The sequence below is a fragment of the Ochlerotatus camptorhynchus genome, unplaced genomic scaffold (genome assembly GCF_037179485.1).
Source record: "Ochlerotatus camptorhynchus isolate MF236.1 unplaced genomic scaffold, CSIRO-AGI_Acam_v1.1 ptg000342l, whole genome shotgun sequence".
Lineage (NCBI taxonomy): Eukaryota > Metazoa > Arthropoda > Insecta > Diptera > Culicidae > Ochlerotatus > Ochlerotatus camptorhynchus.
The window spans coordinates 313,304-333,849 of NW_027040830.1; the positions used below are offsets into that span (position 1 = coordinate 313,304).

The window sequence follows — 20,546 nt, forward strand, 5'->3', positions numbered from 1 at the left end:
GACGTTTAAGCCATTTTTAGTCTGCACGGCGTGTACCGGGGTTCAAACTAAAAAGTGTTCTGATTAAAAACCGCTAATTAAATGATTATGTCTCCAAACTGTTTGCTATAAATATTCATAACAAATAGATATTTTGAAATTTGCTTTTTAAAATAACATAGGCATCCGGTATGAAAATAAGTGCGAAAAGAAATTACTGGTGACGCCATTGATGTTTTCAAAAGTATATAACAATACATTTATTAGCTATGAGTGTTGATCAGAAGCAGATTGGAGGAAACAAAATTTCAATTAATAATCACAATGGAGTTTAAAAATTTTATTAATTTAAGAACAATTTGACACTTATGAACCCTTCCTAGCTACGTATCTGCTCCATCACGGCTCAAATTTAGGATTCTTAAAAAAAAAACTACTTTCGTGTGAAAACTCCTTGAACTTTCCTTATCAGAATTTCATCAATGTGCATTCATTTCGCATTCTTAATAATGCTCGTAGGTACTTAGCATGGAATTTTTCTCAGAGTTCTCTTTTGGCAGTAAGTTCCAACTCACAGATAACACGGACATAGCACAAATGAGCGGTTCCACGAACAAGTGGGAAATTTTTCCAGTTTTTATTTTTTGTATTTTTTTAATTGGCAGGAAACCTTGCATACAAGTTTTTGGGGAAGAAAAACGCCGTTTTGCATACTTGGTTCGCCATTTTGAATCTAGCCTTACTTATGAGAAGGGCCTATGAAAAATGCACATGATATCTTCAAAAAATTGTATCTCGGAAACGGTTTGTCCGATTGGTTTGGTGTCTTGGGCGAAGTTTTAGACAATTGTTGGTGTTATATGGAGAAAATATGCACGGTAAAAAAAAAGTTTGGTATTTGTGTTTTGAACTAAAATATAAATTTTCCGTTTAAAGTGACATGTCAATAATTTTTTTATTATCCTTATGTTATAGCTGACTGAAAATGCTATCTAGTGCACAGTAGGTTGTTCTGGAGAAAAATAGGTTACGATGAAAAAAATTGTTTTTTAAAAAAATACAATTTTCAAAAAAGCTATTAAGAAAAGTCAAAAAAGTTTGTCACCCTAATTTTATGAAAGTACATCAAATTTGCAAACAAAAAGTACTTCAGTAACATTTTTCTAAGATGCACCATTTAGAAGATATTACTGATTTAATATTGTTTTTTTTTTGATAACTTAATAAGTTTTGGCCCTTTTCGGATGTACTCTGTGTTTTTCCAGTTTCAAAAGTATTTTTTTCGGAAAGATTGGAAAATTTTGAGTTGAAATGACACTGACAGCTTAAAGATATGAGTGAAATTCTCTGCCTTAAAAGTATTTTGAAAAACAAGTTACAAAATCCCACTATCAGGAACAATTGTGATTATTACCCGAACTGACAAAAATAAAGCTCCAATTTGGATTAATTTTAATTACCGTCGCTGATTGGAGGATCTGCCAAATGTTTGTTAAGAATCGAATGGATTAACATCAAAATTGACAACAATACAGCCCGTCATTCGTGAAAGCTCTTTAGAAATAATCCTCCAAATTCTTTATGCACAGTAAATTTTGGGAGGGAGAGGGTAATTTCACCAAAGGACATTTTTCCGAAGGATGTTTCATGGCCGGTAATTTCCCCACCATTAATCCTTCTTTTAAACATACACAGTTATTCCGAGATGTATCTACTATTCATGAAAGCATTTTGGAGAACGAAAATATGAAGGTTTAATGAGATTTATTTTGCCATCTTTTCAATGTTACTCTTTCTTTGCATACATTTAACGTATTAAAAGTAAATAAAAAATATATAAAATTTTCTATCTTTCTAAATGACAAATTCTTTCAAGATGTACCATTTTATAAAGCTGTTCTCCTATTGGAGAAACGGGATTGAAAACTTCGAAGAAATTAGTATTCTTTGTTTCAAAAGCTTTTCATTTTTAAGTAACAATTTTGGTTTTCTGAGGATTCTGTTGCACATGATGTGGACTTAAGGATGCGATAAAACCTCAATAAAACTTGCAATGCTACTATTGTTCCGAACTGTTGCTATTTTTGAAATTTCTTACAAAAACAAGTATTTGAAAAAATGTAAGATTTTTGTATTCATTTAAAAGTTCTTCGTTCTTTGCTGAAGACTCTCATTCTTTCATCAAAATTTGTCAATTTTAGCAAATGTTTCCGTCTTTTAAACATGAGCAGTTCTATCTAGTTATAAAATTCTTGTTATTAATGGTCTTGTGGATGAAACGTATAGCCAGACTTCGTTTGAAAGGTACTGTTCTTTGCATTGCTGCGTTATTCATATGGGCGGAGAGATAACATATTCCTACTTCACTGAACTGCACCCTACCCTTTTCCTATGTGGGTGATTTTTTCCAATATTCGTATTATTTTTTTACTTTTTTGACACCAGTTGTATCAAGTTTGGGGTTGGGTTGACTGTTTACATTATCTGCGTACACGGAGAATGGCTATATGTCTATGGATCTACTGATTGAGTCCATCGATAAAAATATCCTGTTATTTGATGTTTCACAGAAAAATGTGTCATCTGAACAATGCCTAAATATGACTGGTTGCTAAGCAAAAATTGATCCAACACTCTTTATTTCAAAATTTATTCATGGGCCTATTATTAAGGACACCAACCATATACAGAAAAAAAAATCTGAATTTTAACTATCGCGTAAAATCTCCTTTCGTTTAATTTTGAGCTATACTTGGCATGAGCAGCGACATCATTTACAAGCTTGCACACAATATTGCTAATTTATGCAATATTATGCTTAAATTTACACGAAATATCGCGTAAATTTATGACAAATCTAGTGTTAATTTCATGTGCGCTATATCTCGCAGAAATTTACAAAAAAAAATCAAACAGTGTACTGTCTTTAAAATTGTTGATATTTATTAAATATTTGCCAAACATAATTCTAAATTGAAATTCGGCAAAAAATTTGCTTGAGTAAAATGACCTTCGGTGAAATGACACAATTTCCCTCGGAATTTATTCTAACTCTCACTACTACTTACCAAGCAGTAGTAGACATTTTAATTTTTTTTTTGTTTTTATATATTCAGTTTAACACTCTCGCGTCATTTGTGACTTGTCCGGGGTGAGATTCGAACTCGTGACTTTGACGTGAGATGTATGCATGTTAAACACTACGCCGGGATCGCCCTGAGACATTTTAAATAATAAATTACCCCTAAGGGACTGCTGAAGATGAAGCTGAAATTGCTGTCAAATTTATCAGACTAGTGTGTTGAGCAACGGACAAAAACGTGCTATATTATCAAGCATTTGATTAAAGTCATGTGATGAATAGGTTGCAGTTATATTGGAAAAAAAAAACTAGAATATAATGTTAGGGCATGGTGATAATTACAATCTGAGATACAAATTTTAAGGATATAAACCGTTTCAAGCAAAATAATTCAATTTTTGATTTTTTGGGTTTCATACCATACCAATCTGGGATAATAGCATGCTTCAGTATGCAAATGAAATCTTCAAAAAGCAAAGAATAAAATCATAAAATAATACATATTTACTGAATTGGACCAAAATCATTCATCCCATTTAGTAATGTCTAACGGGCGTGCTCTCTGCAGTACTGGGAACCAATTTGATTGAATTACCAGTGCCCTCTGAGTTCATATCAATTACCAACCATGAGTCCATTCCTCCTACTGCTCAGACCCAGTTCGATACTGGGTTCCATGCCGTGTATTCGGTAGTTGATATGTTTTTCTCACTCTCTATCTCTCTCTATCTTGGATACATGCCCTAAATAAAACCATAGCACGGTGTATGCGATGCGCGGTATAAATCATATTCTAGTCCTGCAGTAGCGAACATTTCGCCAAAAAGAGGTGCGTCGGTTGGTGGGGCGGAATGAAAGTGCAAGATCAAATATCACCCATCATCGAGATGCATGCATCTATATGGGTGTTATTGTCAGTGACAGATTCTGGGGAAACATCATACGTTGCCAACGACTGTGTACGACCGTATAATTAGAGTGCACTTTTCTGCCTAGTGGCGAATATTGGGTTTGAACCAGTGGACCTGCGAAGCGTCTGCTGGATGAGTCGTAAAATATCGAATACACGGCTAGCAGATTCTGGTAGGACACACTAAAAAAATTTCTTAAATGTTTGCCAGTCCTAATTTTCAATGTTTTTAAATAGATGTCCAACCGATAACTGTGATCACAACCCATTATGTCAATGTTATCCCATGGCTTCTTTTAACAGTGTATGTCGTCTCAAATTGCACGTCTTCGTATGAAACCTTAAGCTTGTGGCACGGATCATCAGCATGAACGTGTTGTGTAGTGGCGGGAATACTATGGTGATTTGGTGGTCAACTAATCATAATTGAGGGTGGAGAAGGGAGGAAGGGCGGATCAAGGGAACCAACCGCGAACTGTCTGTTATATTCAATTAATTTTCGCAGCCGAAAAGGCAAATATAGACACCAATATTATTCGACCTGAAATCGCTTGGCTCATTTTCTAAATATACGAAAAATGAAAAGATTTTTCAATTTTATAGCTGATTGTGAAAAATAAATCACTAATGTGGCGTAGGTTCTAAGCAATGGTTTTGTCTGAAGGGAGAAACGAGGCAAAGTGGTAGTACTAAGTGGTGAAAGCATTTTTACAACTGCAGCCGACTCGGAATCGGTCCCTTGGAGGTAAATTTATTTTCCACTAGATTTAATAATATTTGCGAATTGAAAGTGAAATATTTATTTCAGAGCAATGATTATTATTGGTACATGCGCCTGTTTAGTGACGCTGAGTGGCATTCGAAAAGGAGACACTCTAGTTTGCAAACATCGTTCAATGTCGTCTGCTTGGCTGTGAGTGGTGGGAATATCGAACGCCACTAATCCCTGCCGGACAAGATATTGAATACTTTACTTAGTGTCCGTAATTAATATCGATATGGCGATACACAGACAGTAGGTGCCTTGCATGTGCACAGTGCACTAGTATAGCAGTATCAGCAGTAGGCTTTTTGCGTTACTGTCACACTCTGTCAGAGCACATGTGGGATCTGCATATTGATGACGGAAATTAATTTAGATCGAATGTGAGATAATCCTTTGGGTTTGGGAAGGAAGAACCAATTTGCTTGACAGATTGAGAAGGGTGAAAATTGAAGATTATGAATGTTTGGTTTTTCAAAAGGTGCCATTACTTGCTCATGATCGTAAATGCATCGGAGTTCGTTCAAACTAGATTACGGACATGATTGAAATTGGAAGATTAATTTTATTAATTGATACCAGCCCATATCGGCAGAGTTGGATCGGTTAAGAAAAGTGGGACTTAACTTGTTTACACTGCACCATACAGAATTAGGCTTTTGTAATTAGTGTATGCACTGTGCAACCAATTAATGTTCAAAGAATATTGTATTGGTCGTCCAGATCACATGAAATTTAAATTGTGTCAATTTTGATAAAGTATTTTTTTAAAAATCGTATCACTAAACCATGTTCAAGTTGAATTGCCGATAACAGGGCATCAATTGATTCAAATTAATAGTAATTATATGATGATTTACAAAAAAGTGATTTCAATGGTAAGTTAATGGAGCAAAATATATCACTAAATGATCACCAGTAAATTCCATATGACTATTTACAGCAGCCATCTTAACCGTCATCATAAAACAAAAGATGCAGAAGCATGGTGTCTTTGTTAGAATAACATTAAAACGAAAAATTGGCATACCCAAAATAATTATACAAACATAAATAAATAAATTTCAATTATTTCTCTGACTTTTTTAAGAAAACCATCGAGAAGAAAAAAAGTGATCCAGACCTTCCAATGAAAAATTTAAGTAACAATCTCAAAATGACGGGAAAAGTTCCCTATTTTGAAAGGTGAAGTTTTCGAGAAATGCCCATTTGTTTGTATTATAGTTATTCTAACAAATACACCGAGAGAAGTCTCTATTTTACTTCGGAAGCTATATGTTGTATGTACTTATTTGCATTTACGGCACCGTTTCTTCACGCCCAGACTGACAGTTACTTGTGTAATTTATGTAAACATATTATTGACAATAATCGTATTGTCAATACTTCCTTAAGTGCCCAACATTGTTGTCAATAATTCCCCTTCGCAGCAATATATTGATAGGTGTGGGGTTCACTTTACACCATCAACATTTTTGTCAATGTGTTTATTTTCACACTTATTTCCTGGACAAGAAATCATGCATTGCAATCACTGATTCTTCTAAAATTTGATATTTTGTGCAAAACATGATTCAGATATTGAAACCACTTATCACAAATTGTTTAGGTTTGGTTGCCTTTATTAAAGTAGGGTAATGAATGTTATTTTGTCCATCTGTTCTAAGAAACTTCCTCTAAAAGCTCATTGCAATAAAGAAAAAGAGCTTTTTTAATTATTAACATATGTTTTATAAAAAAAAATCAAATACTGTCGGTTTTATACTGTTAAAAATAGCCCACTTTTAACTCATTTCTCATCAACATGGCTCACTTTAGAACACCCAAAAGAGAAATGTTTTGTTACATATTGAAAACTTTTGTGAAGCATAATACTGCTAAAAGTTTTAAACTTCATATGAGCATACTATTAATACATTAATTTTACTAAAAAGTTTGACAAAATTCCTTATTTCTTTTTTTGTCATGGTACTTACACTGTATCATGGTTGAACCTAGTTGTTTCCGGCATTAGCCACCAGGTGCGTGTTTACAATTTCCTTCACGCGCTGCAGATTTGAATCGATGTTATCTCGTCGCGTTAGCCGTTAGTTCAACAAACATAAAAAACATGATTTTATGTTTACTTTCCTAGTCAAAACTTTCTTAAACAAAGGGCATAGAAGAAATAGCTGAATTCTCATGTGATATGACGCATCGCATGATGGCTTTTGATCCAAGTCTGAAAATGGCTACCTCCCTGCTTCCCGGAAAATGATTGGATGTGGCCTGCGTGATCCTGGATATTCAGAATAACTGCCATTAAACTGGTTGTTGAATTTTAATCTGATTTAAGGTATCACATGATAGTTTTTTGCCATAGCCAGAAAGTGGCCACTTTTTCTGGGAGTATCGAAACAAGACCAGGTGTGGCCAATGTAGCCCTGGGCCTCCAAATGACTACCATTGAACTAGTTTTAGAACGCTAATGTGATTTGAGGTGTCACATGATGAGTTTTATTCGTTTAAGGTCAGAATTAGTCTCATAGCCCACATTTCCAGAACCGGTTGATCGATTCCACAACAAAATAGTCAAAAGTGCTCTATGGAATTAAAATACCTTTCATTTGGCGGTTGTTGTATCCAATTATGTTTAGTGGTTGCTGAAAAACATATATTAATAAATATTTTGTTACACACACATACACACACACACACACATATACACATACATATACCATACATATGGATACATAGACATTTTCCGATGTCGTCAAATTAAATCGATTTGTTTATGGAACTCGACCCTGTGGGCTTCCTAAGCGGAAACATGGCACTTTATAGGGGAAGTGCACCAGTATTGGCTATAGGCTTCTATTTTGATCACAGCTCAGAAAACCGATTAAATTACAATATTCGTGCATTTTGTGGTCGAACGTGAAATATCGTCAAAAATTGGCCAAAATCGGAACATGGCCAATACTGGTGCGTTTCCCCTATAAAAGGTCCAACCATGATGGATTTTTATTTCCAACCATGATTCACATACGTCCAACCATGATGCACATTCATTGCTAAATTAATTACAATCAATCACATCCTATTTTGAAAAAAAAAAAATCTTCAGTATTATTAGAAACTTATTTAATTATTAGACTTTTTCACCAAACACATATTTTTCATGTCCATATGATTTATTCATAGAAAAGAACACGGCATACATTTCGACGCAGTGTGAAAATGACAGACACCTGTGTTCAATATAGTAGCAGCGCATGCTGATTTCCATACAAAATGGTTAATTTTGACAAGTTGTAACTTTGTTAACTTATTATCAATTAAGCTGAAATGTTCACCACAGGACTACAAATTTGTTCAATTTAACGATTACAAAATACCAAATTTTTGGAAGCACCTGCCGGAAAGTGAGACACTAGGTAAAATTGTTCAAAATAATAGCAGTACTAATAATTTGCATTTCAGCTCAATTTTGAGATTTTAAATTTTACATTTCTCAAAATTCTTACAATCCTCACCCAATTAACCAATGTACATAATATTTAAAAATATTGAAAATATTTGCTGTATATAAAAATTAAAAAAAAAACTGCTATTATTTTGAACAATTTTACCATTTCAAATTCCTGTACATATTCACAAAGTTTTAAATAAACAGGGTGTTCCACCAAAACTATTTATTCAAACTGGAAAAAATGAGGGCTGACTAATTAAGGAGTAATTACTTAATTAAATAAATAATTAAGGGGCCTTAAGTTATTTTAGGAGGGTAGTCTAATCAAGCGTTTCTTATCGTTGCATAGGGGAAGGGATCGAAAACCCGGATTTTTGTGTTACGTAATTTGTGTAGCGCACCTAAACTCCAAAAAGTATGTTGGTACTCACCTCTTCTTCATTGCTGGCGGTGTTGACTGAATCCATGCTCTGAGAAAGTGCCAGTGGGGCCATCGGTGTCATCTGTCCCATCGAGTTGTCCATCTTCGTTGTGTTGCCGAGACTGTTCTGCGTTTGTCCGAGGTTGTGGTTATTGTTGGCCACGTTCACGTTGAGTGAACCGTTGATGGACTGTGTACTGACAGCCGGATTGGACTGTGCAACGATTGGTGATGTAAACATTGGTTGCTGACTGTTGGTTGAGATTGCTAGTGGAAGTGACACTAGCTGCTGTTGCTGCACCGAGGTTGGAACGTTTCCTCCGGTCGATTCTAACAGCTGATGGTGTTGGCTCTGAAGCCGAGCCTGCTGATGCTGCTGTTGTTGCTGTTGAAACTGATGCTGGGCCGCCTGGACTTGGTGGTGTTGCAACAGGGCTGCAGCGGCTGCGGCGGCGGCAGCCGAAGCCGGTGGATGTGCAGATACCAGACAGCTACCTAAGGCCGGAATCGTTGCTCCACCGGCCAGTGGAGTCGTGCACAGTCTCTTCGGCGATAGGACTTGTGGGGCGCTCGCTACCGTGATTTGCGGCGCTGGCCTTCGTTTCACCACTGTCGACGAAATGGTGACGGAATTTATGGACGCACTATTGAATCGAACACCATGTGTCGATTCTGAAATGAGAAAAGAAGAGAACAACCAAAGAATATACATTAAAAAGTGGGTTAAATTTGCGGCTGGAAGCATTGATTTTAAATTGCAATTACTGCTCATTGATCGAGTTTTGCATAATTAATTATTTTTCACCATTCTGATACACAAATGGTGCCCGCATGCGAGTGTATGTGTGTGTGTGTGTGATTTCATCGCTCTTAGTCACACATGGAAATGTACTCCCCCTGCCGCATCTCCCTGTCGGACAGACGTCGAAATAAAAACCACCAGACGTCTCCTCCTCTGCCTCCGCTGCCACGGATTCATGAGCACGGCTGGATTTATATGCAAACCAGGCCATAAGCGGCAGGATCTACACAGATTGGCCACAACACATCAATCAGCTGGATGCATGTTTTCAATCTGTACTTTGCATAATTAATATCTTGTATAATTAAAAATGTATCGCAAACAGGTGAAGTGTCGCTCACATCTACCTATGGTAGTAATCGAAAATGTTCTTCATTCGGGCAAAAATAATTCAGAAGAAATGCTTTCATTTTGCTTTTAAATTGTTCATTAATATGAAATCAATCTCGGCCTTCAGTTAGAGTTCACAACATGGATGGGAATGACGCGCTGTGGTTTATTTCGGAACATGAACATTTTCCTGTCATCATTTGTCTCATGCATCATTCTGGCGGCGATGAAAACGAGTTTGAAGGTTTATTAGTGGATGAATGAAATAATATATCAATTTGCGGTGCATTCTCGAACATGTTCATGGTCATATTTTCCTTCCATTATCATTCGGTGGTGTATCCTTTCTACATACACCGACAGAAAATTGTTTGCATTGAACCAAACAAAACTTTAGTTGTATTTAAACAAACAATTCCGGTTGAAATTATATTGCATTTTATTGTTTCTATAAAACTTATTCAAATAAACTCAACATAAGATTCTTTTTGTTTTAATAAGCCACTTTTCAATTGCAACTATTGTAAAAATAACAATATTCTATTATTAAGCCAACAATAGTTAATTTTAATTTAGCATTTATTTGCTGTGTCCATTCCCCGGGCCATGAATACAAAAATAACTACCAACCATTCCCTCGTTTTCACCCGGACAAAAATGTAAACAATAACAAAAATTTTCTCATTTGATTAAGTATTGCTTTTAATTGTGAATTTCGGGAAATAAGTACGAGATTTCCGAAAATCTTAAGACTTGAGGTAAGCAAGTAAGCTGCAGTTCAAGCTGCAGTTGTTAAATATAATCAATTTTTAAGTTTTTTTTTCCTTGATTTTTTTCCGTCGATCTTGTTTTCCGTACTGAGTACCAATGCTCCCGACGCCAGGAATGCACCTCCCACACCTGGACCCTACATATCGACCCATCAACTCATGAACCGGTGACCAACGGCTTTACTTCCCTTCCGAAGGAAGGCGTGATCAGTGATTTTATGCCTCAAAAATTCAATTGCAATTCTGTTTGTTGTCACAAAAAAAAAATCGACATTATTTTTGAATCAATAAACATATTGTTATTTCTACTGCGTGAATTGTCAGCCTTCATAAAATAAATTTGATTGAATCAACAAGAAATCTCTTTTAAAAACAAACATATTTTTCTTGTTGACCCAGCTGCCAAATTTGACAGCTTACGTCAAAACCATGAAAGCTCTTGTATATTCGAAAAGATTTTCTTTTTGATTTAACAATCCATAGGTTTTAAGGGACAATAATGCTGGATTGTTGAAACAATAATGATTTCTTTTTGCAGCCAAAACAAAATGAAATTCTTATTGCATTTACGTCAAATATTATTACGTTTAAAATATTTTTTTCTGCGTGTAATTGGAAGTGGTGACAGTAAACACAGAAAATACATTAAGGGGAAGCCCTTACTCCGATAGCAGGTCAGTATGCTATCTTACATCGACCATGCTCTTGACAAAACGTTTGACTGCAAATAGGATGCATTGGCTGACCTAGCAGACTCCGTTTCAATGCATCATCGGGTCGATCGGGAAACGAAATCCATCGTCAATAAATAGAAACACGTTTCGCCACTTGGACGTAAACTCCTCTATTTATAGTCCAAAAACCGCCGGCAATAAACAAGGGCCATGATGACGATGGCAAAGTCTTCGACGCGACGCCTAGTAGATACGTGCGACGATCGATCACATCTTGAGGACTTCTACCGCATTCGCCGCCACTGCACCGGTAAATGGATGCACCAATGTGCACACACTGACACACGAACATCGCTCCTTTGCGCGGTAATAATTTCGCCAGGTGCACATCTGCTCCAAACTACTGCTGCTGTTGCTGTAGTTGAACTTGTCGCGCGCTTCGTGGGTCGCGGTAGAGTTTGCAAGTTCGTTTCGCATTATACACACACACATATACAGAAAGCAAATGAACCGCCTCTGTTTGGAACGGTAAACCATCTGAGTGCGGTAGTTGTGTTGTAAGTGTAGAAGCTACCCACAGGCACACGTTCATAAACTTAACTTGTCGATATGTAGGTATAGCTGTGGCAAAACAACTGGAGCTGAACCAAACGAGGAAAACAACTTTCAGCTGATCAGATCTGTATCGAAGGCGAAATGCATGGTTCCAGAACTTCGCATTTGGCAATGCAGGTTACGTGTGAACAGCCTTGAAAGGAATGTGGGCGATCTCCGAGGTTTGGAGCTTTACGCGAACTGGACAAATCGGTGCGGAATGTGGCCTTTGGCTAATTTGACATCGCTGTGATTTGTTGTTGCCTGCATTTGATCGGCAATTATGCGTACTTTTCTGTGCTTGAAGGCGTTCATTGAGTGGCAAGAACACCCAACCGGGAAATGAAGGATTCTATTACAGATTAGCATGAATAGTGTTCAGAATTTCCAATTAATTCGCGACATGAACAGATTCTGTAATGTGGTCGACGAAAGGTTTTTTTTTTTTTTTGAATAATTTTGAATAATTTGTATCTTAGCTTAATTTTCGAACCAAGTTTGTGAAGGTTTTCTACAAAAATATACATTTTGGAAAACTTGCCATTTAATTTTTAGTATGTAGTATTTACTAAGTGTGTAATTACTAAAGACTGCAAAAGAACATTGAATTCAGAAAAATAAAAACAAAACGTTTCCTTTTCGCTCTTGTGGTAGTTTATCATAAATAAATTATGGAATCACAATTAATATGACTCGGAAGGCAACCATTCTACGGCAATGTTTCAAATGAATGTTTACTATACAATTCAATAACTTCCACCAGGTTAAAGTGATACGAATGATAGTGACAAAGTCGTGTAAGAAGCTGTAGAGTTAGCCACACAAGTGATGGAGGTTCATGGTATATCCAGATTCCACAGTTGGAATTGGATTTCCATCAAAGAAGATGTACCAACAGGAAAATTGGTGCAACTGTTCTTGCTGTAGTGAGACACGTTAACCTGGACCAATAATGTGATGGCGAGCGAATACTCGGCATAATATGGCAGATGAAGGAAGGTAACTTCGTCTTAAACATCTGTGACGTTCTTCAGGAAACCCTATCAAAAGGTCGAAAGTGGCCTCAGTTCAGCCAATATCTATGCACTCGCAGAATTACTGGCAGCTGTATTAGGAGCTCGTTTAGGAGGAAGGACACAGGTTGAAGAACCCTCGAACGTATTTCTGGAGTGACTCTACAATTGAACATACGTGGGTTACATCGGACCTTCGACGTTATAGAGTTTATAATATAGACAGCATGTATCGAACTATTGGTTATTTGAATGACATGCAAGAAGGTAATTGTTTTAGTAATTCGATAAATATTCAACACTTTTGAACTCGGCTGAATATTTTTGTATGAAATCAGCCTTTAAAAAGGCCAAGTATTTGGTCTAATATCATTTTCGTTGTGTATGTGTCAAAAGGACTTGTTATTGATGTATATTGTTATCCACATGGTATGGAAAATGGAAGTTGTAATATTAAGATAGAATGACTGCGTACTTATTTATAACCTTTGTGAAAATAACAAATCAACTTCCTCTGTAACTTTACATTAAACATAATGTGGTAATATTAAGCGATTGAGATTATTGGAAATGGATTAATTCAAATAATTAGGAAAAAGATCTGAAATCAAAGTTTTATAGTACTCTAGATAGAGCAAGTGTGACATTTTAGCATTAACGTGTTGGAAGCAACCTGCTGCCATGCTACTAAAGGTACCTGTGTCAAAAGTACACGTTAAAGACGTGAACTGTACATGAACCTAGACCCACTAGTAGTATAGGTCACATCAGTAACATGTACATTAGACTGATGCAAAATTTGAAATTTTCGCTCCACAGTGCTTAAACGGTTCCAAATTGGGTCCTGCTTAGCCTCCCAAAATATGAACTACTTTAGTAAGAAACGGACATGGCACAAACCATCTCAAGTTTATATGGGAATTACTATGGGAACACTTATGTTTTTGTTCATATCTATCTGACAATTCACCACATCAGTATTCTTTTAAAAAATGATAGCAGTGATTTTAGCAAATTTTCTCAGCTACAGCTTTGTTGAAAACCACTTTTCAATCAAATGTAAGGAACAAAAAGTATTAATGATACTACCCAAGTAACAATTTTGGTTTTATGAGGGTTTATTGACCATGATTTACACTTGTAGCTTGCTTTAAAACCACGATAAAGCTTTCAATGTTACTTGGAAAGTCAATGATGTCTTATGATTATTCTCATTCAACTGTTCAGCAGGCAACATTGCACAGTGGTCCAGAATGCAGATTTACGTGGAATGATATGTTTTGAGCCTGAAATTGAAACTTTAGACTAAAAGTCTCTTCTACAAAGTTGTTCCTTATAGTTATGCCCTCATTTTTATGACAATGAATTCTAGGGTGGTTCCTATTATCATTAAAATCAAAAATCTAACTTATTTGTTTGAATAAATTAAGGTATACATTCTTGGGCAAAGTTATAGCTGAGCTAATTTCAAGCAACTTTGTAGAAAACAACTTTTTTGTATCTCTAAAATTGGCCGATTAAGAGCTATTTTTTTGAATTGAGTTAGGGTGGCTCTAAAAAAACAGTTGTTTTGCTCTAGTTTTTTTTTATTTCGAATTTCTCAGCAAAGGTTTCTCCAAATAACTTTTAGATCTTAAGAAGGCGCAAATTTTTGCTGCACAAAACTTGTCAATATCTTTCGCCGATCAAGAGTTATTGATGTTTTTATACTAAAAATATGCATTTTTCAAATGTTAATATCTCTGGTTGGGGATTAATTATTTTTTGTATCCATGACAGATTTATTTCGAATACAATGTGCAGTTTTCATCAGTGCCAATCCCACTGAAGACTAACCTCCTTAAGTACTCATCCCCTAGGTAAACATGCCAAGATCACAGGTATAAAAATGAAACTACACCTTGCAGAATCAGAACCTACCTAACTAATAACTCAATAATTAAGTAAAGTAAAGAAGGAAAACCATAACAATTCTTGATAACGAAATTCCCGAAAGGCTTGGTAGCCATCATAATGAAGTAATGAAATTTGTATCGTTATCATCCATTTAATCCCACTAAATTAATGTTTCTATCCATGACAGATACGACCCAATTTCATTTCATAGACTCATAAAGATTTTCAGAACAATTTTCAAGCCTTAATTTAAGAACTTCCAGATCTTAATCCCAGAATGGTTTGGAAAGCATAAGATATTTTATTGATACTATTCAATACTTTCATTGACCCTGTAAAACATCAAGATCTTTGCTCCAGAATAGTTTTGCCAGCATAGAATGTCCACTTTCTTGTATGGAGATGGGGATCATTGTGACATGGGAGGCTGTTGGGAGAGGATGGTGAGTTCGGTCAAGGTTACTTTGGGTTGTATCCCAACCATAACTATGTAGCTCTGTTAACGGAGGCTGAACAAATGGCAAACCTTAGACCAGCGTTTCTCAATTTATGATCCGCAACCAACCGATGGGTAACGGAAATTCAAACAGCTTGAGTAACAAATCATCGAAAAAGTTTCTCATACTAATTTTAACCTCTTAAGAGGAAAGACGACGTGATTGAGTTTTGGAAATTCAAAAGCAGTTTTTTCGTTTAAAATTGGATTTCTCTTAATGAAAATGTGTTCTCTTTGTTCCGGTAGTCAATTTTTTTTTCTCTAGTTCGTTTATTTGTAAGGCTCAATCGCGTTAGCTTTACGGAGCCGATAATTCATTGTTCTTTGTTTGTAACAAAATTCACTTAATTCTATGTCTAGTAGGAGTTGGGCCGGATACTCGCGGCTTACTCGAGGTTAGAGGGGTACATTGTCGAAGGATAGGAAAAGGGGAGGAGCTTGGGAGTAGGGTACCGTTGCCTCATCAGAGCGTTGTCGCCAGTGTGAACGGTAGTGTGGTTCTAGATTCGTCTGGAGTTCGACCGGCTATGGTGACCAGTGGGCGACGATGATGCTCATCGAGACGGGGGACAAGACAAACAAAAACTAGTAAAGAGATACAAAAGACAAACGAATTAAATTCTTATACTAGACATTTGCAGAAACACATAAATCGACTGCATATAGCAGAGATCGCGGGTACCCAACACGTCTCTGATAGGGATACAGGGTTGTCTTCCTTGGGCCTCGAGGGTATTCAAAAGTCGCTCTCTGGCGGCGTCATTATCCGTACATTGCCAAACTGCGTGATCGATGTCGTCGTAACCGTTTCCACACCGACATATGTTGCTGTCCACGAGGTTTATTCTATTGAGATGCGCATCTAGCGAGTAGTGGTTGGACATAAGTCTACTCATCACGCGAATAAAGTCACGACTTAAGCCCAAGCCTTTAAACCACGCTCTCGAAGAAACATTAGGAATAATTTAATGTAACCACCGTCCAAGATTTCCATTGTCCCAATCGGTTTGCCAACTCGAAAGGGTACTCTGACGCACTAAATGGTAAAATTCATCGTGTGAAATTTGCCTGTCATAAAATTCGCCTTCCTGCGCGCCCACCTTTGCGAGAGAGTCCGCCTTCTCATTGCCTGGGATTGAGCAATGTGAGGGGACCCATACAAAGGTAATCATATATGATCTTTCGACCAGTACACTCATCTGCTTCCTTACCTTTGAAAGGAAATAAGATAAGTGCCTACTTGGTTTCATCGACCGAATAGCCTCAATCGAACTGAGACTATCCGAGAAGATGAAGTAATGGTCTGCGGGCATGTTGGAAATCATCCCCAATGCGAAGTTGATTGCTGCTAGCTCCGGTAGTCAATTAGAATGCAATGCAATTTTCATGAACGTAATTTTGTTTTTGAACCAAGGTTGCAAAGACTCATTTCAGCTAAAATAATATTTTTCGGAATAATAAAACCAAAAGATGGTATGATGGCATGTTTTACTTGTAACTTACAAGAAGAGGTTACAAAGTATGCGTTGGAAACATAAAACTTGTAAATTTTGCTTTCTATGAGTCACAATCAGCGATTTGCTGATCGCTGAGTGAGTGAGTGAGTGAGTGAGTTTGTGAAAAATCGCTGATTGTGACTCTCATGAAGTGAAATAAACAGGTTTAATATGTCAAACACATTCTTCGCAACCTCTTCTTGTATCCTACCAATTCAAAATTTGATCATGGCATCTAATTATTTCATAATTTAGAAAAACATTGTTTTAGCTGAAATGAGTCTTTGCAACCTTGTTTTGAACATAAAAAAACTGGATTTGATTTTTTGGAAAATATTGACATCCCCTTTTCACCTTATGGACCTTGGAATCTTACTATCTACTTGCTACTTACTATCATTTAGGAATTTCAATGTCACTTTTGAAATTAATTACTTCTTTCATTTAAAAATCTTCTGGTGATTTCAGGGCTGTTAGGGGTCGTCCATTAATTATGTCACACATTTAGGGGGGAGGGGAGTTTTGAAAACTGTGACGAGCCATGCAAAAAAAAATTAAGGTCCATACAAAAAATGTGACAAAGGGGGAAGGGGGCTTTGAAAATGAGCCAAATTTTCGTGACATAATTAATGGACCATCCCTATATCATTTGATTTCACAACTGTTTTGGAATTTTCAGGCCATTTGTGCTATTTCATGATTATTTTTACATTTTGCAAAGGCAAGGTAATTGTTGCCATTTGCCATTTTTGGAGTTTTTTGAATACTTGGACGTTTCAGGATTATTATAAGAGTTGTCACACTGTTTTTATGATTCAAAGAGAGATTTGACGTTTTCAAACCTATTCTAAGGACTATGCAATAATTACGTACGGATTTAAAGGGATTATTTTTAATTTTCTTACAAGGGAGGTAGAAAATCTCAGAAATACCTTACGTAAATGTGAATATAGTTATATGTTATGGTCCCTTAGACATTAGGTACTACCAGGCTTTTAGGCTATTCTTTCTTTTGATAACCTAAAGGTTTTTTCGGCGTTTCACAGATTATGTTTAGATTTTTCAGGGCTCTTCTAAAAGCCATTTCAGCCTTTTGTGGTATTTTATTCCTATTTCAAGCTATTTTTTGTTTCTTTAAACATATTTTGGCGTTACAAGTTGGCTCTGAGTCGATTTTTTTTACCAATTCATTGCTGAGATCTACTTTTTAATTTAGTCTGTATTATTTTAGCGTATTTATGCGTTTCGATTATTCTTTTAATATTTTTAGATCATTTTCGCACGTTTATAGATCTTTGTTTGGGTCATTTGGCGATTTTACTCAAATTTGCCGTTTGTAGTAATTTTAACATTTTGGCATTTTTAGGGCTATTTTGGCGTTTTTCAGAAATTTCACCGCTGCTCAGGCTCACCAGAGTTGCTATTCTCCTCAGTGTAAGCAGCTGGAGATGAAAAGAATATTGCACTCGCGTATACAACTCACCTCACTTGAGTACGATACAAACTCTCTCGTGCATCAGCACCAGCTTCGAGATACGCTTGATTTATCAGTGAAAATCAATGCAGAAACTACCACTGCAGTGAGGAATTCAAATATTGCTTTAATTTAAACATATATTGTTTTCACTTGACTGTATGAAGTAATCAACAAATTATGTAAGAGTTGTTGAGAGATTATGAAACCCCCTCCCCTCTTTTAGGGCACTAAGATTTTAAGTTGACCTTCCACCCCTTTTAAAATCTTAAAAAAGTTCCTTATTTTTCTGAGTTGGGAACATTTCCATATTAGGACCCATTTAAATATTCCCCCTTATCCTGCGCCGAGAGTGAGGTGAGGGGACTCGCTGTCACTAGTGAGGTGACAAAAGTGTCACCTCACTAGTGACAACGAGTCACCTCACCTCACTCGCGGCGCAGAATAGGCCTCATTATGTAACGTGAAAAAATTGATGTACTGTATACCCCCATCCCCTCGTCAGGCACTTTTCTTAAATCCAATACATGACATGGTCCTTTTTTTTTTGATTATAAGTAGCATTTTCGATATACGAAAAAAAATGTCCATTACCGGGTTTTTAATGGTTTTACCGGTATTGAATTTTCCATTACCGAAAAAACGGTAAAAAAAACATCCGATAAATGACAACCCTAGCTGCAGTTGATGTTTAATTCCAAATTTTGTTTTAATTAAATTTGGCGACAACTGGATCCTACTTCGCTGTGGCTAGTTAACATAGAAACCATGTCTTTTTTTTTCGATAGGTATCCCAATCATAGCAATGGATGTGTTACATTCAACATAACACTCATTGACCTATTCCGAAAGGCACACACAGAACAAGCCCAAAACTAATATTCGTTGGACACGGCGCTGTGCAAACAGAGTACCATGTTAATTATTTTTTCTAGTTCAATTTTTTACTCCATTCTCTCCTGGGAAAGATCGTGTCAGACCGGAAGGTTCCACATGTCCTGCACGTATCGAGGCTTCGATATTATGGTTGATATTGCCCAGTAATATCCGAAACTAGATAACATTGTAAGAGAAATTCAGTTGTGTTGTGTGTGTTTTTTTTACCAATAAAGGAAAGACTACAGCAACATTTTGCAATTTACAATGATGGATTGTACAAGTAACACTGAAATAGACATAATAGTACAAACTAAGCCAGATTGAAATTTCAAACAAAACCTCAAATCAGCGCAACCGAGACAGTGAAAGTTTGTTTGCAAACCAGTAAAGTATGTTATTCCACCAAACAGCAGAAAACAAATCTCGGGATCCAAGGAGCAAACAAACGGTATACATCCTTATGCCTCAAGCGATACGCTTTTCCAAGGTAAACACTGAACCGGGCAAACCGAGATGTCTTCATCAAGGGGGAGTTTCTCCATAATGGCTCTCCTACTCTCGTAGTTGCGGTCGATCTGGGAATAATTACGAAAATTTTGTGGAATTGGATTTTGGTAAGGAATTATTCTTCTTGAAGACATCATGGTACTGAATTTGCAAATCCGAATTGATTTTAACATCTATGCAAATCATAGGCATTATGGTACAAGTTTAGAAACTTTCGCTTGAAATATTAATAGAATCATATTTTTAAACACCTTACTCTGATTACATTATACTGCACGCTTCAGTAAACCATACCTGCTAGAAGCCCACCCACACATTCAAGCTCACTGGCTTCCACGTTGATACAGCACCTCCCTAATGATTGTTATCCTTTTCGACGAAAGAAGGGGTAGCTTTCATTTCGCATGCTCGTAAGGCGTGCTACTGCCTGCTTGTTTTCCTCTCTTTTTATGCTAATTAATTATCTGAAGCACGACATCACGCAGCAATAAATCATGACTTCATCCTCCCCCGTTCCACGGCATGGTTCGAAGCAACAAATGCCATCGTACCGCAGTGATAGTACATTCACAACACTGATGTAGCAGCCATCGATCTCGGGACAACGGTTCAGTCATGATTTAATTGAGTTATCACTTCGTTTGAATACTTAACCAAGTTTCGACAGCCATCCAACGGTAGCTGCATGTGGCATCACTTCTGTGATCCGTGGGAATAGTATCCTGAGCCTTCAGAGACTCATCTCTGCAAATTGTTCATTTACGCATGTTTGGGTTTGATCGAATATTCAGGCAAACCCACGGCATGGGCTGGGCCCTCTTTGTATGCATTGCGGTCATTGACAATCTTCAAGCCGTTCCGCATGGTTGATGGGCTGACGGCTTTTTGATACGCGCCAGCAAACATTCATTGCTGAGCCGCCAGTGCTGTTGTTAGCAGCTGCTAAGGGAATGCTTTCATGTCGGTGTAAATGAACTCCGGTATGTTTTTACTAGAAATTAATTGGCTG

The 20,546-nt window shown here is 36.7% G+C and overlaps 1 protein-coding gene across 1 annotated transcript in view; it reads right to left on the reverse strand.

The window, feature by feature from the left end:
- LOC135708922 (protein couch potato-like) overlaps nucleotides 1-20,546 on the reverse strand; it is a 409,839-nt gene that overhangs the window by 303,538 nt on the left and 85,755 nt on the right. The window contains exon 3 of the mRNA XM_065231102.1: nucleotides 8,617-9,278. Coding sequence (XP_065087174.1) covers nucleotides 8,617-9,278 — 662 coding nt within the window. The remainder of the gene's footprint in view (nucleotides 1-8,616; nucleotides 9,279-20,546) is intronic.